General features: G+C 43.9%; 1 protein-coding gene across 1 annotated transcript in view; it reads left to right on the forward strand.

The window, feature by feature from the left end:
• Nucleotides 1-15,339, forward strand: part of COL17A1 (collagen, type XVII, alpha 1) — a gene marked incomplete at its 3' end in the record, with an annotated part of 32,261 nt that overhangs the window by 428 nt on the left and 16,494 nt on the right. Inside the window, exons 2-20 of the mRNA XM_008937503.1 lie at nucleotides 1,193-1,291; nucleotides 3,226-3,363; nucleotides 3,701-3,748; nucleotides 4,682-4,717; nucleotides 6,305-6,352; nucleotides 6,756-6,899; nucleotides 7,863-8,006; nucleotides 8,754-8,825; nucleotides 9,383-9,454; nucleotides 9,823-9,888; nucleotides 10,458-10,622; nucleotides 11,046-11,135; nucleotides 11,275-11,319; nucleotides 11,936-12,085; nucleotides 12,523-12,738; nucleotides 13,295-13,333; nucleotides 14,312-14,338; nucleotides 14,822-14,848; nucleotides 15,335-15,339. The exon at nucleotides 15,335-15,339 is cut by the window's right edge and continues 79 nt beyond it. Coding sequence (XP_008935751.1) covers nucleotides 1,193-1,291; nucleotides 3,226-3,363; nucleotides 3,701-3,748; nucleotides 4,682-4,717; nucleotides 6,305-6,352; nucleotides 6,756-6,899; nucleotides 7,863-8,006; nucleotides 8,754-8,825; nucleotides 9,383-9,454; nucleotides 9,823-9,888; nucleotides 10,458-10,622; nucleotides 11,046-11,135; nucleotides 11,275-11,319; nucleotides 11,936-12,085; nucleotides 12,523-12,738; nucleotides 13,295-13,333; nucleotides 14,312-14,338; nucleotides 14,822-14,848; nucleotides 15,335-15,339 — 1,631 coding nt within the window. The remainder of the gene's footprint in view (nucleotides 1-1,192; nucleotides 1,292-3,225; nucleotides 3,364-3,700; nucleotides 3,749-4,681; nucleotides 4,718-6,304; nucleotides 6,353-6,755; nucleotides 6,900-7,862; nucleotides 8,007-8,753; nucleotides 8,826-9,382; nucleotides 9,455-9,822; nucleotides 9,889-10,457; nucleotides 10,623-11,045; nucleotides 11,136-11,274; nucleotides 11,320-11,935; nucleotides 12,086-12,522; nucleotides 12,739-13,294; nucleotides 13,334-14,311; nucleotides 14,339-14,821; nucleotides 14,849-15,334) is intronic.

Genomic DNA, 15,339 nt, shown 5'->3' on the forward strand with positions numbered 1-15,339 from the left:
GCTAGCAGGAAGGTAGTAAGGGGTCTGACTGTGGGTTTTGCTGTTACAGCAGTGGCTGTGATTCAGGAGTGCCCAGAAAGAATACTACTTCCATGTTTTACGGGGATCTTGTAAAGAAAAAAGTCTTCCATGGCAGTGATGTTCTTAGTTAGTGTAGAGGTAGAGAGGCCTGCAAAGAAGCACACAGCATTGTGTGCTAATGGGAGCTCAGCCCCCAGGCATCGTGGTGTTAAGGGGCTTTTCTTTAAACAGTTGATCTTCTTTGAATCAGTTATGCTCTTCCATGGAAATTAAATAGAACATTGACCTTGTTTGGCTATATTAACATGACATTACTTCTGCACCCTTTTCTTTCCTCAGTTATTACAGAGACTGTAACCACAAGACTAACGTCCTTACCACCCAGTAAGTAATTGTCAGTCAATACACTACTTCTGCTCAGTGGTCTGTGCCCCTCCATGCTATTGGACTCCATTATTTCCATAAATCCCTGGGTGCAGCAGGTCTTGATGCAGAAAGATTTGCACTCAAAAAGAAACTATTTTCAGAAATGCCTCTCCCAAAATACTTGTTAGTGGAGAGAAGGAGCAGTATGTGGGGAGCTGTCTGGGTATTGTCAGAAACAAAGCTTCACAGTCCCCTAAGAATAGTAGACCAGACTCTCCAAGGGCTTAAGCCCAGATATAGGCTCTCCAGTAGTGACTGTCTCTTGGGGACAAGGATCAAAAATGAAGGGTCTGCAGCCTCCAGTGCTGGGGCTGGGGTGTATTCCCCAGTCATCTTACCCAGCTGAGAACAGTGAGTGAATCTTCTGGGGAATATCTGATGTCACAGGTGATTTCCATCTCTGTAGAGAAGTACAAGTACCAAGTAGGGAAGAATCCTCTGTGCTCTTTATACCACCATATACTTGATCAGCTTGCTGCAGATGGGTTGAAAAGGAGTTGCACTATCCCATTTATGATGAGGGTTAACAGGAGTATCCTTCAGTCTATGTATGGAACAAAACTTGGATATGAACATGCTGGGTCTGCAGTGTGAATGCTTATCTGCTCTGACAAGATACTTCTCTGTAGTTTTGATATCTCACCAGACATGAAGCGGTACTTGTATTGAGTGTGAGGACAGTCTTGCCATGTCCTCTCCTCTTTCACCTTGAAACAGTGTCTTATTTTGTGTTCATCTCTTCCAGAAGGAGGGAGCAGCAGTGGGCTCAAAACATCATCCCTCACCGGAGGGAGTGGAGTGGAAAAGAGGACTTACACCCATGGCAGCAGCTATGTGACTTCAAGTAAGGAATGGAGACATTGCACAGTGAGGAAATAGAGAGCAAAGGCAGCAGAAAAGGTCTGAGGAGAGATTCAGGGCAGGAAAGTAAGATGAGACAGAGATAAGGAAAACAGAGTTTATGAAAGTGGAAGTGTCAAATATTCAAAGCAAAGGTATTCCTTCCCTGAAGTTGAGTGTGGGGATGGGTGCGTGAATGGCAGAATTCCCATTTTCCACAGGGAAAACTTGATTTTGGGAGAACAGCAGCAAAAAAATGTCATTCCCATTGTTGTTAAGAACTCATTCAGAAACAAAATCTTCAGGATTTCCAAATCACATTCTTCTGACCATTTTTGTTCAAAAGAGTTTTGATTAACCTTTTGTTGACCTTGCTGAGGATAGAATATTATTAAAGAATTTCCTAGAAAATATTTTCTTGTGTGTGCATGTCTGTGGCTTTAGCCCTTTGAACAGTCTGCCAGATTTTATGGATGTTCTAAATCAGTATGTGCTGTCTTCTCTGTAAAACTAGGGTTCTTCTTTAACAGCATTTCCCCAGCTGTTAGATTGTCATAGCAAAGGTTTCTGAAGAATAAGCTTCCTAGCCAGGTTTCTAACACCTCCCCCTTCCTTGTCCCCAGGGGGACAGACTGCGTAACTAGCCTTGTAGAAAACATCCCCCATGCTCCAAAAGAGCTGGCAAACCAAAGGAAATGAAGTGCAGTTTGGAAGCTCAACAGGAGAGTTAGCTGTGCCCCATAGATCTGACAGGCCCCTCCATGGCAATTGAAAGCCACAGTGTGGAATCGCTTTGCCTCAGGGCAGATGTGAAGTAACTCCAATGAAGATGTCAGTCTAATTGTCTGCACTGGCACCAGTCTGAGAACTGAACCCACTGCTGCAAATTCAGACAGTGCAAGATTGCTCTTCCTCATTATTTCTTTGTGGTGTGTGGAGGAAGAGAAAAGAATCTGAACTTTAGAGATAATGAGTTCTTGAAGTTTCACAAAGCATTTTCTAATCTCTGCTTTCCCACTGCTTGCAGAATGCCTCTAATAGAGGCCTGCTTGTCATAGTACTTTCTGCTGAATTAAGTGAAAAAGTTACAGAACAAAACAGGTCCTTGTAGGGGGGAAACTTGGCAGGGAAACAATGTTGAGATCACAAAAGCACACTCTTTTTGCAGGGATGGCTAAACCAAATCCAATCTGATCCTGCTGATCCATGTGGATATGTTGAACTTTATCACAGGGCTCCCTTTTTGCTATACTCTGATCATACTCCAGCATTAGATCTGATACAAGAGTATGAACACATTCATTATGGCTGCTCAATTCTTCCTCCAAGCACTGATGTGAATTAGGAGGGAAGTTCTTTCCTCTGTCAAAATACAACATCCAGTGATAACCTCCAGGCTGCCCTGGGCCTTGGGCTCAGTCACTTCTCCAGAAAGTGGAATGACTAAGGCATGACTTAAGTGAGAGTATGGATAGCTGCTTTGGAAGGGAAGTGGACTCATCTCTGTTTTACCTTATCTCATGAACTGGGTCCTTCAGAACTTTGAGTCTGGCTTAACAGTCTCCATTTTCGTGGCCTGTGTCATATAACACTTGAGTTTACAGGTGGGTCTGTATCCAAACCAAAACCCAACAACATCCAGAGCCAGATTTATTCCTGCTCATGGGAGCTGCCTTATTCATCCCACTAGGCCAAAACCTGCTGGCATATATATCATTCATAAGATTTGTTTTGAAAGTACAAGGATAACCAGTAGTCCTCTCTGCACTGAATGCTGAGGACAGTCAGCATTAGACCCAAATGTGGTTGTTGCCCATCTGTAGTTGTAAGGTACCAATGCAAATTTGTCTGACTCGGAAAACAGTAACATAAAGCACCCAGGGCATCCAGGGTGTACATCCAGGGCATATCTGCAGTTTGCTTTTCTTTTACCTGTAGGTGGAAGTGGTAGACTGAATTCAACATCATCATCCTCTGGCTACAGACAAACCCAGTCTCCCAGCTCTACTCTCACCAAATCACCTAGCTCAACATTTGAAAGAAAAACCTATGTGAGCCGCCATGCAACGTATGAAGGTATCACAGAACATGCCATAGGAGGGAGGCAATGTGTAGTGTACTCTGAGGTCACATTAATGCAGCATTGTCTCAAGCATCACAAGAATCTCACTGTGGTTTTGCTAGGAAATAAGCCACCAGGGGCAATTTAATGATCAAGTCCTATTCTTAGTAATGCTCACTCTTAAATAGAGAAAGACATTAGCCCCTCTTTCATGTAATCCACAATAGCTCTTTTTTTTAAAATGGAAATGTTTTTTACCCACTGGGATTAGACAGTTACCAGCAAGATGTGTTTTGAAAGCTTTTAATGATCTTGTGCAAAGTGTTAATGAACACCTTTCTGTTCTTGCAGGGAGCTCCAGTGCCAACTCTTCTCCTGAGTTTCCCAGAAGAGAGTTTGGTATGTTCTTTTCAGAGCTGTTCCTCTGACCATTATGACAAGGTCATACAAGTAGGTGACTGTGGTGACGTTTTGCACATCACTGTCTTGCTCTACCTGTGCTGCCTCTGTATAGGGCAGCCAGTGCAGCTCCATTGTTTTGGAGGAGTTATTTGGGTTTCACATTAACAGCTGACAGCAGGGTCTCTAGCTGATACAGACTCAAACAGCAGATGCATACTGTGTATCTGCTGCCCTCAACTGCTTTTGTGATGCTGCCTGTGTGGTGTAGGGCATGAACAGCAGAATGTAGACATGAGATGCTTCATAACACCTCCTGCTCCACAACAACAACAACATGTAGCTAGAAGCCAGAAAGCCCAAACTCTTAGGATTTTGAGCCATTGTCAGATATTCTTGTCCAGTAGCTCTTTTCTAGGCTTCAACATGTTTATATAGGAAGCTGAACTGGCTATCAAGCAGCATATTTACACTCAACATTGTCAGCAGGTATGAGCATGCCCTGTCCAAGCTACAAGCTGCTGACTTTACTTAGTGCAGGCAGTGAACCAATTTGATTAGGCCATCTTTCTGGCTTAGAGAGGAGGTAGGATTTCATAGTGTCCAACCTTGGTTGGTGTGGTAAACAATCCTATTAGCTTCATTTTGGCTGTTGAAATGGGAGATCAGCATCTATGGGAGATGAGCATCTATGAGTGACATTTATGTGTACGAAAAGAAACAGCGGTTGGTCCAGAAATGCTAAACGTTCTTATTCTTTAAGGTATCTTATGGTCTAAGGGGGGCCTGGTGAAAACTCCAGAGGCTGGATTCCCCCAGCTGGCCCCCGAGTGGAGAAGGTTGCTGTCTGAGCATGATCCGTGTGTTCGTGTTCAGAAATGGCACAGGCAGTAAAGCCTAATACTGCTTCTTTCCTTCCCTTGCTGTTCACAGCATCTGCCTCTACGAGAGGGAGAAGCCAAAGTCGAGGTGAGTGATACTGCTCATTTAGAAGCCTCCTTTGTTTTCCTCAGTGTGATTCAGGGTGTGTTAAATGGACTTATTCCTTAGCTGAAATCAACCAGTTCAAGTGCAGAACAGTCGGGTGAGGTGCATGGATTTCCACCACTGCAGATGTGAACCATTTATCTGTAAGCATTTGCTTAAACAAGCTCAGTGCAAAAATTGACCTCAGTGAAGGTAATGGTTTGAACTTTCAGAAAGGAGGATCTACCTGGGGACCTGGACATCTGAGAGCATAGGGCATAGTCTTCCATCTTGTCTGTTTACTACCATAAACTCAGTCTATCCATGCTCTGTGACCTGCCTCTGACTTATTTACAGTAATTATATTCATGTTACTCCTACTGCAATCTGCCTTACAAAGCATAAAGCCATAACTTGAAACAATCTCATGCTGGTAGTAAGGAGATTATGAAGAAGTGATGAATTTGCTGTGGTCTGTTTAGCCAGCTCACTGAAAAGCTCTGCATTGTTTAAATCAATCAGCTCCTCTAAGAATTTATTAACAGCGTTGTGGAAAGCAGAATTATACAGAATGCAGTATTTGTTCCCAGCTGCTTGAAGAGGAAACTATAATGTCACTTTATCCAACTTAATTTTAGCCGTGGATATAAATCAAAGTGTGCTATTGCACACTCCTCCTGCAGAGTGTTACAGTTACCAATTCCTCTACCTCAGATCTTCACAGTCTCCTCCAGCACACTACATACCTGAGGTCCCAGCAGACCTAGGCCATACGTAATAAAACAGACACCAGAGAGTCAGCTCCAGTTTCTCATATTACTTCAGAAAATAGTTCCAATCCATTTCCTTCTCCACATGAATGCCAAAGCTAGTGTTTCTTTTATAGTGCATGCACTGTCAGATTTCATGTTGAGGAGCATGTATCACAAGTTCTGGCTGGCCAGTTTGCTTCCAGGTAGCAAGCTTAAAGGCTTGCACCAACCAAATCACAGTAACTCAACAGTTTCTTGTGCAGGATAGGAAAAGTCAATAATAAAAATGAGTACCTGGTGAAAATGTTGGCTTAAAACTGGCCTGGTTCCATCCAGTGAGCCAGAAGAGAAGTCAGTAGGTTGTAAAAGACTAAATCATACATCCCATTGTAGAGATGACAGTGTGAATTTTACCCAAGAAGTAGTAGGGAATTTCTCTATTTAGCAAGCTTCTTTTGGCTCTCTAGGTTTTTGTCCAGAAGGACAACAATAATTGTGATCAGTGGGAATATCGATCTGATTGAGCACTGAGTAGTTAAACCCTGTGTATGTCTGGCAGTAACAATGCTATTGACTTCAACAGAGGTCCTCAGTGAGTAAAATATAGCTCTCTGGAATTAAAAGTAGCAAAAGGTGACCCCAAACGAAAAAGTCACCTGAGCCAATTTACAGCCAATTCACGTGGGCCACGAGTGCTGCTCGGATCAACCAGCACAATAGCAAGATGGATCACAGACAACAAGAAGGAATTAATTCACTTCAGCCTAAAGATTCATTCCCAGCCCAGGGCAAAAATGCATCTCACTCCATATTCATGATCTGCTTTTTCTCTTCCCAGAGAGTGAAATACGGGTCCGACTGCAGAGTGCATCTCCCTCTGGCAGATGTAAGTGCCATGGCTGTTATTCCAGGGGGGCCAGGCATAAGGCAGAGGGGGTTGCTGCTCTGGGCATGGCTGCGTGTCTCTGGCACCCAATCTTCGTGATGACAGATAGCAGCATGTCTTGTTTTTTCCTGTTAGAAACACTCATTTGTCTCCCCTTTCTGAACAAGGAAGCATGTTGGGGGTTAGATGGTGATCTTGCAAGGCTGTAGTTGTCCTCAGTCCCAGAAATGAGGCCCTGAGGCTTTGTTATTAAGTAAGCGACACCCCCAGAAGGCAGCCCCAGAAAGTACAACTTCATAGACAGTGACAGGTAAATTCCACTGAATGGTTTAGCCAGAGCAAGACTGCAGATCAAGGAAACAATGGCTTTTGGGTGAGTCTGGACACTTGCTTTTCCTGCCAGGGACGGAGCTGGATGACGTGAAACGTTTGCTGAAAGGAAGTCGCTCAGCCAGCTGCAGCCCCACGCGGTCACCGTCGAGTACGCTCCCAATCCCCAAAAAGGCTGTGCTGGAGACGAAGATGGTTACTGAGAGCTCTCAGTCAGGTACTTGGCAGAGGAGGAGCAGCAGTGCTGGCGTCTTTCCAAACATTACTTGCCAATAAAATACCCAGTTGTTAACAGTCTCTGAGTAAGAATACATGGTCTCTGTCCCAGACAGCTGTGGCAACACAGAAAAAGGATCAGAAATGCCGGAGGGCTATTCAGATGTTGCCCTAACAGGAGCCATCCTGGGTAGCTTTCTAGTGACTTGTCAAATTTCCATAAAAATAAGCCAACTCCTGCTGCCCCCAGCTTTCACTTACAGGTTCTTCTGGCAGAGACAAGAGCTCTAAGCAAACATGTTTTAGAGCAATTTGATCTCTTATCTCCAAGCAAGATGGAGATAGCACTGAAGACATTTGTTTGATTTATGTGCTACACCACGTGATTCAGAAATCACTAGAACTTGCTAATAATAGAAGGGGTACTTAAAATACTATAACCAGCTTTTATTATGTGTAAGGTTCACCAGGCTGCTTGAGGCAGTGGTATTCACATTCACTTCACTGCCCTCCACCAGCATCTAGGAACAAGCAATATCTTCTCTCTGGCTCAAATCCCTCTGAAACTGGGAATCTTAGTCCAAAAACCGTAGGGAACTGATCAGAGCTAACTGTGGGAAGCAAAACTCATGCATCCCATGGCCCAGGATGATTTATTAAAAGAACAGCAGACCAAAGTGTTTTATTCTGGTATCAGAGTATCTATAAGTAATGAAATCTCTTCAAGGTGTTTTATGAACAGTCATGCTCTCCAGTCAGTATTTATTTCACTGGTTAAAATTCAGGTGGCTGTAATCAGCTGGCATTTGAGATCAGTTACACAATATTAACCTGGAGTCATTGCATTAGACTCCACAGGGGTGATTGAAATTTAAGGCAAGTGAAGCTGTTTGCCATGTAAACCTGCTAAGCCACAAACCTGGTCTCATTGAAAACCAATTCTGTTTGTTTGGGTTTTTTTCAGTGTCAGGGACATATGATACAACTATACTGAATACTGCTCTCCCTTCATACATGTGGTCCTCCACTCTGCCTGCTGGGTCTTCCCTTGGTGGATACCACAACAGCTCTTCCTTGACCAATGCTATGTCTCACTCTACAGGCTCAGGTATGTTCCCTGGACCGCCGAGGCTTGAAGGATGTAACTGAAACTGGGTCAACAGCAGTGGGTTTTTTTGCATAGCAAGAAGAAATAAAATGATAGGAGAATCAAGGTGGCAGGGCATATACTTGAATTTTCTCTAGTTTTCTGTAGCTTAGTGCTCGCTGCTTCTACACTGCCTATATTTGAAAATCCTTCTGGGAGGATCTGTTGTCCTGACTGCCTGATCTGTTGCTAAACTTTGATGATAGCTTTATCAATGAGGGCAGGCTCACGTTCCCTGTCAAAACTAGTTTTAGACTCTAGTTAACATTGGATTACCGTGGCCCATTGTATGAATGACTGGGCCTAACACGTCAGTCCTCATACACTAAAGACGTAATCAGTAAATGTTGAGTGTACCTATACCTTGTAAGGCCCACTTCTAATTGCCAGGGGTGCTGCATTTCCCAGCTGCAGACCAAAACCACATGAAGCCTTATGGTAGCATATGGTTAAAAGCTTAGCTTTCTTACACTGTCTCATGGTTGCAACTTGTCTGATGTAGGATTCTCTCCCTTTTGTCTGTTCAGTAAAAGAGTGGTTTGGTGTTGCACTCTTCAAGATTTTCCTGCTGTGCAATTATTGTGCATTTTCACTAACTGTATTTCCAAGTGTCTCTGACTCTTAATTTCTGTGACTGTGCCACTGACCATTGAGTGCTGGATTTCTGATTCCAGAGAAGAAATAACATTTCAATTCCTCTTTTTGCAGTTTTTGGTGTTCCAAATAATCTGGCTCCCAGCAATCACACTCTGAGTGCAGGCCTCAGCACTTCCTCTACAGGTCAGTTTTTTCTCTTCTTCACACTTTCACAACATTACTATCCTAGCAGATGTACAAAGAAATGACAGCCCTATCACTCTGTTTCTCTTCTGTTCCTTATCTCAGTGTCAGCAACTTGTCTGCACACCCCAGTTACTCTTTGGTTATGGTGAATTTATTCTGAGTCAGCTCTGTATAGGTGGTGTTAGCTCCTGACTGGTTTTGTCTGGGAAACAGGGAAAGGTAGAAATTTTCCAAGGCAAATAATTTGTCTTTTGAAAGACATTTGTTAGGTCACCCTGTTTCTTCCTTAGAACAGCTCAGGATAATGTCTTGAAAAGTAAACTCAAGTGTCCTAATCCATAAAGGCCCACTTCCCTTCTGTCAGTTTTCCCTGTAATTTCCCTTTGGTTTGCCTGCCTCATGGCTTGAATCATCTTGCCACACTGATCCTGGCACTGAAGCTGCCTCTTGGGAGAGGTCACCGTTACTATAATTGGGTTTGGTTTGGGTTTAGCCAGCATACCACCTGCACCAAAGGACTTCTATAATGCCCATTGCAATGTTTTTCTCTGTAGTGTTTGGAGTTCAAAACAACCTGTCTCCAAGCTCTACAAGCCTGACCCAGAACGCTACTGCAGCCTCCGCAGGTCAGTAACAATTTAAACCTAGAGAAAGTGTGAGGGTCACCACTCTGTGCTGCCTTCTCCCACCTTTTCTGTAGTGAGTAGAAAGCTCGTATGGACAAAGGCTTCTTCATTACTTACTTCTTCTGTGGAGCAGTGTGCTGTGAGGGGATACTGAGGGACATTGCCTCTGCTTTGCATGTGCAGGAACAGCTCCCACTGCCTATCTAAGCACTAAGGATTTGCTTGCTGGGGAAGCCCTTGCTTGTTTGAGTTGTCCTAGGTACCCTGAATGAGAAAAGATTTTTTGAAATGGTGTGCAGCCCAAGGCTGGTGTGTGTAGGTACCTTGTTATCCTTCATCTCTTTAATTCTCAAATTTCTTCATTGCAGCATACGGGATAAAGAACACTTCTCAGAGCAACACCATGGCAAGTACTGGTGTGTCTGCCTCAGCAGGTGAGTATGTCATTCACAGTTGTTTAGGCATGGACCTGTGCGAGCATATCATGATACAAACAAGTTAGAGACTCACCCAGCTAAGTGACACTAACACCTGGCTCCTCAGGAGCATGACTTGCCACTAGCCAAGTTCTCCTACCAGTACCATTCTGAAAAGCAAGCAAATATGTTCTTTAGAGTAGGTCTGCTAATGGTGTTCCTCATGTCAAGCTGTGCTGGCTCTGATGACCCTTGAGTGTCTCTCTGAAACTGAGTGTCTATGATTCTATAGTAAGTGTATCTGAGAAGCAAAAAGGCCATTGAGCAAATCCTTTCTATATGTGACAGAAATGCAGATGCTCTCCATTTCTGGTAGCAGTTGCTGCCCTGCTAGTGAAATGCACATCTCTAAAGAAATCTATTGACATGCACAGCTCTCCCTTAGCTTCAGTGACCAGTGCAGTCTCTTACTGGGCATTTATGGTAGTGGCAACCCCAACCACGATGGAACTGCCTATTTTAGTGAACAAAAGTGTTGTGGCTCAGACTCATCTCCTCCTCTTTCCCATCCTTTATCAATATCCCAGGGGGAACCACTTTGAGCTCCCAGGGAGATGACATTCTGCGCAAAGACTGCAAGTTCCTGCTGCTGGAGAAGGAGAACGCCCCAGCAAAGAAGGAGATGGAGCTCTTGATCATGACAAAGGACAGCGGCAAAGTTTTTAGTGCCTCTACCACTGGACTTAATGGAGGTAGGTTCTCTTCTTTGGAATGTGTAGATATGCTGAGGGCAGAGAAATGGAGGCTGATTGTAGAATCATAGAATGGAAGAGTGTTAGGGGCCGGAAGGGACCTCTAGAGATCATAGAAGGAGTTCAGAGTTCAGGACACTACACCTGACTCAAACCCCTGCAAGCCAAACAAAAAGCTCTGGCAGGCAGCCTGTAAATGCCAGCTGCAATCTAGGTCTAGCTCTTGCATTTGAACCTCCAGAGTGTGCCTTGGCATATTTCAGAAAGCTCAGGAGCTTTGAAAGAAAAAAAAAAATAGATCACATTTAAACAGGCAGAGCTGTTGTCTTCCCAATAAAAAAATATGCCTTTTGCCAATGAAAGAAGATATGTCTGGCTGAACCTCTGGTGTAATGTTTTTAATCATATTTGGTTCCTGTTCAGGGTCCCTTGTAGAAGACACCTTGAAAAAAGAGAAGCAGGGATTTTCCTCCTCCTATTCTACAGACACCGGCCTAAAATCAGACGCAAACGGTAAGAGCCTGTCCCTGTGGAAATGCAACAGAACTCTCTCCTTCTGTCTCCATTTAGTACTTCCCCCTTCAAGCCCATGCTCTAAGTTTAATCATGCATAGAAAGATGGTTAAAACTTCTTTTACTGCTGTTAAAACAGGAGGACTGAAATCTGTGCCAACAAGGGACAAAGCAACTTATGCAGGTAAGTGATGCAATTCAGGCTTCCATTGGAAGAAGCACCAAAGCATGATATACAAAAAAATCCCCTTGTTCCTGAGTGACATGAGTGACCTCTGTACAATGACATCAGAGGGAGGGAACATTCAGGAGGCTACTCTGTAATAAATGAAGCACATGCCAGAGAAATTGGTACCAGTGATTTGATTGTGGATGAGAGGGCAGTTGGGGTATTTTTTAATTCCTTGAGAAAATTGGGGAGCTAACCATACAGCTGCATCCTGCTCCCAGGACAGATTTATGGGGAGGAGGGGGCTCAGACAGACCATGCTGGCTCTTGCTGTCATTCTTGTCTCAAAACTCTACAGAAGAAAATTAGTCCCAAGGGGATCACATTTTTCACATGTTAATTTAAAATACATTGAGTGTTGTCCCCTGCTGCGAATTCCATTGGGAATTCTGTTCCCAGCTTCCATGGGGACCAGAATTACACTAACTGTGTGCAGAGTGGGGTGTAAAGGTTTTTCTCCATAGCCCTTTGTATAATGGTTCAGACTTTTGGGTCCCTTTTCTAAAAGATACTTGACTCTGAAGTCAAGGAACTCTTCATTAACCAGGAAACTGTCCCTTCCCTCTTCCAGAAATACGAAATGGTGATGCAGGGGGTGCAATTGGATCAGCACCATCCTGGTGCCCCTGTGGTTCCTGCTGTAGCTGGTGGAAATGGCTGCTGGGTTTGCTTCTGGCCTGGTTGCTTCTCCTTGGATTGCTTTTTGGACTCATTGCTCTGGGTAAGGAATAACTGAGGAACAAAACATTGAATGGAATAGAGGGTGTAAGCCGGCAAAGAGGCCAAGTACCAGAGGTATCAAGCCAGAGATCTGAGGAGAAGCACGTTCAGCTTGATGGTGACTGCCACTAAGATGTTGGAAATGAACAGAAAGAGTGGATAAGGAATATAAACCTTTGATGAGGGGTTATATTGTCTTGGGGTGACTACGATAGGAAAACTGAGGTCTAAGGTCTTACTAATAGACTATAGAGATTAATATATTCCAAAGTTTTCATTTTAACTGCAGATACACCTGCTAGAGAAAAAGATACAAAGAACCAACCTGGAAAACTCAGTGGTCTTAGCTATCTGCCACAGCATTGCCTGGTCCCTGCTATTAGAAGCAGGTATTTCAGGCATGTGCTGCCACACTGGTGTGTCTCTTTCACCTTCCAGCCGAAGAAGTGAGAAAGCTGAAATCTCGTGTGGAAAACCTGGAAAAAATCAACGGCGGCCTCCTGGCAGTTAATGAAGGGAATTCAAAAATAGAAAAGGCTGTTTCAAGAGTAGACTTTCTTCATGGTATTTCCCCCTCCTCAACCTTCCCTTATGAAAATGAAGAGTCAGTCTGGTTGATGGTGAAGAGCAGACTGAACAAGGAAGTAGAACGAGGTGAGTAGAGACCATGTGTGTGATGCTGCATGAGACCACATTATTTAAAGGGGAGTGGGAGGATTTGTTTGCCCAAGGGCCTAAAGACCAAGACTTTTTGAGTGCAAAGAAGCTAGTGTGCTGCCACTAACATCGGTGGGGCATGCCTTAAAGCCAGCAAAAAAGGGAGAAAAAAAGGGGTTGTGGACATGCCATCCTGTGCCAGGATGTATCACATTTGCTGGAGCAAGCGAGTTTTCCATTTTGAAAGAACTACACAGAAAAATGAACCCACACTTTATTTCTCATGCTACTTATGTTAGCAAGAGGAAGATGATATACTTCTGTTTAGCAGATGATGGAAATAAGTCAAAAACAGAGAAGCCTACATTCTCCCAGCTTCATGGATTTCTGAAAGCAAATTTGCTGAGGAAACTGTACCTACAAAGCCATGCTGTGCTTGACAGCCTGTGGTGACTGCAGCCTCAAAATCCAAGTGGAAGGATCCTTGTACATGAAGCGAGCTGCTATTCTGTTGTGTAATGCACTTTAACAGCCCCTTCACTTCTTTTTACAGGCTACCTCCGAGGGGAGAGAGGAGAACCTGGTGCAAAAGGTACAGCCATCTAGTCCTTCTCTTCCCCTGTCCCTTTCCTTGGTTCTGGCAATGCACAAGTTTGGGGTGGACGTTGCCACAAGGGGCAATTGGCAGTGAGAAAGATGAAGCAGGTTTATACTTGAGCAAAAGAATCACAGAATCATGGAATCATTTAGGTTGGAAAAGACCTTTAAGGTCTTCCAGTCCAACTGTTCACCTAACACTGCCAAGTCCACCACAAAACTGTGTCTCTAAGCACCACATCTACACATCTTTGAAATACCTCTAGGGATGGTGACTTCACCACTTCTCTGGGCAGCCTGTTCCAGTAGTTGATGACCATTTTGGTGAAATTTTTTTTTCCCTGATACCAAATTTAAACCTCCCTTGGTGCACCTTTGGGCCCTTTCCTCCCATCCTATCACTTCTTAGGTGGGAGAAGAGACCAACACCCACCTTGCTACAACCTCCTTTCAGATAGTTGTAGAAAGTGATAAGATCTCCTGTGAACCTCCTTCTGTCCAGGCTAAACAGCCCCAGTTCCCTCAGCCGCTTGTAAGGTTTGTTCTCTAGACTGTTCAGCAGCTGTGTTCCCCTTCTTTGGACATGCTCCAGAACCTCAATGTCCTTCTTGTAGCAGGCAGCCCCAAACTGAATGCAGTATTCGAGGTGTGGCCTCAGCAGTGCCAGGGACAGGAGGACAGTCACTTTCCTGGTCCTGCTAGAGGGTAATACTAGTTTGCTGTGTAAACTATGATCCCATGCAGAGTACAGGAGGCCAAATCTTGGCATTGTGCCACTGTGAAAGGCCAGATCTCATTTGCCACCATGGGATGGGTCTTATCCTGCACTGTTCAAGTGTGAAGTGGTCCTCTTCACCCATAACTCCTTGATGTTTCATTGAAGGTGGGAAAGCAACTAAAAAAATAAATCAAGATAGATATTTCCAATGATTACTCATTCTTTTTTTTTTTTTTTCCTTCTCTTCTTTCTCAGGTGACATGGGAATGCAAGGTCCCAGAGGTGAGTCTGGCATTGCTTGCTTTCTCAGGTAGATTGGCAGCCTGCCATAGGGCCTGGGTAACAAATGGATTTTTGTTATTCCAGAAGTTAGATAGAGAACCTAATGCACCCTGTAGCTCAGATATTGCTGTCATGGTTGGGTTTTTTTACTCTTCCTCTAAGTGAAAATAATTTTAGCGTTCAAAGCAGAAAAGAGAACAGATCTCACTTTGAATTTAGAAACTTCTTTCACCTGGATGAAAGCAATTCCTGAAGCCAAACTCTATCTGGCTTAATCACAGAGTGCTTCAGAGGATTTTGCATGGTGCGAATGATTCAATCCATCGCATAAATACAAGGAGGCCAATGTGGCATTGGTGGAGATGGTAGAACTTGTAAACATACTGGGAAGATAAACTCCTTTTTATGGGGGATGAGAGTTGACCGAAGTGACAAACAGGGAAGACCTATTCCCACTGACTGGCTCTTGCTTTCTCTCTACAGGAGAGCGAGGACTTCCTGGTGTCCCAGGTGAGCAGTAACACAATTCCTCTTCAAGGGAGGACATTTAGTGACATCACTGTAGGCAGGAACAGATTTTGCACTGCAAGACTAGCTCAAGGTGGTTCTTTAAAGAGTCGATATTTAGCATAGACTGCCACTTGATTAATACATTGGTGCTGAGCTACAGACACAGCTCAGAGACTTGGTTACAAGCAAGGCCTCAGCCTGACTTCCACTTAGTTGAACATGCCTAATTTTTGGTTGTGAAAATCCCAGCATACCTATGAAACAGAGTCCCACAGCTGCATGAGTACTTGGCCCAACTTCCTTGTGCTCTTATATATATTGTGTTCTTCTAAAGAGATCCCTGTTCAAGCACCCACCTTACAAGTAATATATTCTTTACCTCAGATGATGAATTCCCTCCAAGCTTCAGGTTCCCTTAATTTGCATGGCAATCTTTCATGGTACACAGACAAGGACTCTGAACATTTGTTGTGTGTTTCTTTGCAGGCATT

This window comes from Merops nubicus, unplaced genomic scaffold, assembly GCF_000691845.1.
Source record: "Merops nubicus isolate BGI_N331 unplaced genomic scaffold, ASM69184v1 scaffold17030, whole genome shotgun sequence".
NCBI lineage: Eukaryota > Metazoa > Chordata > Aves > Coraciiformes > Meropidae > Merops > Merops nubicus.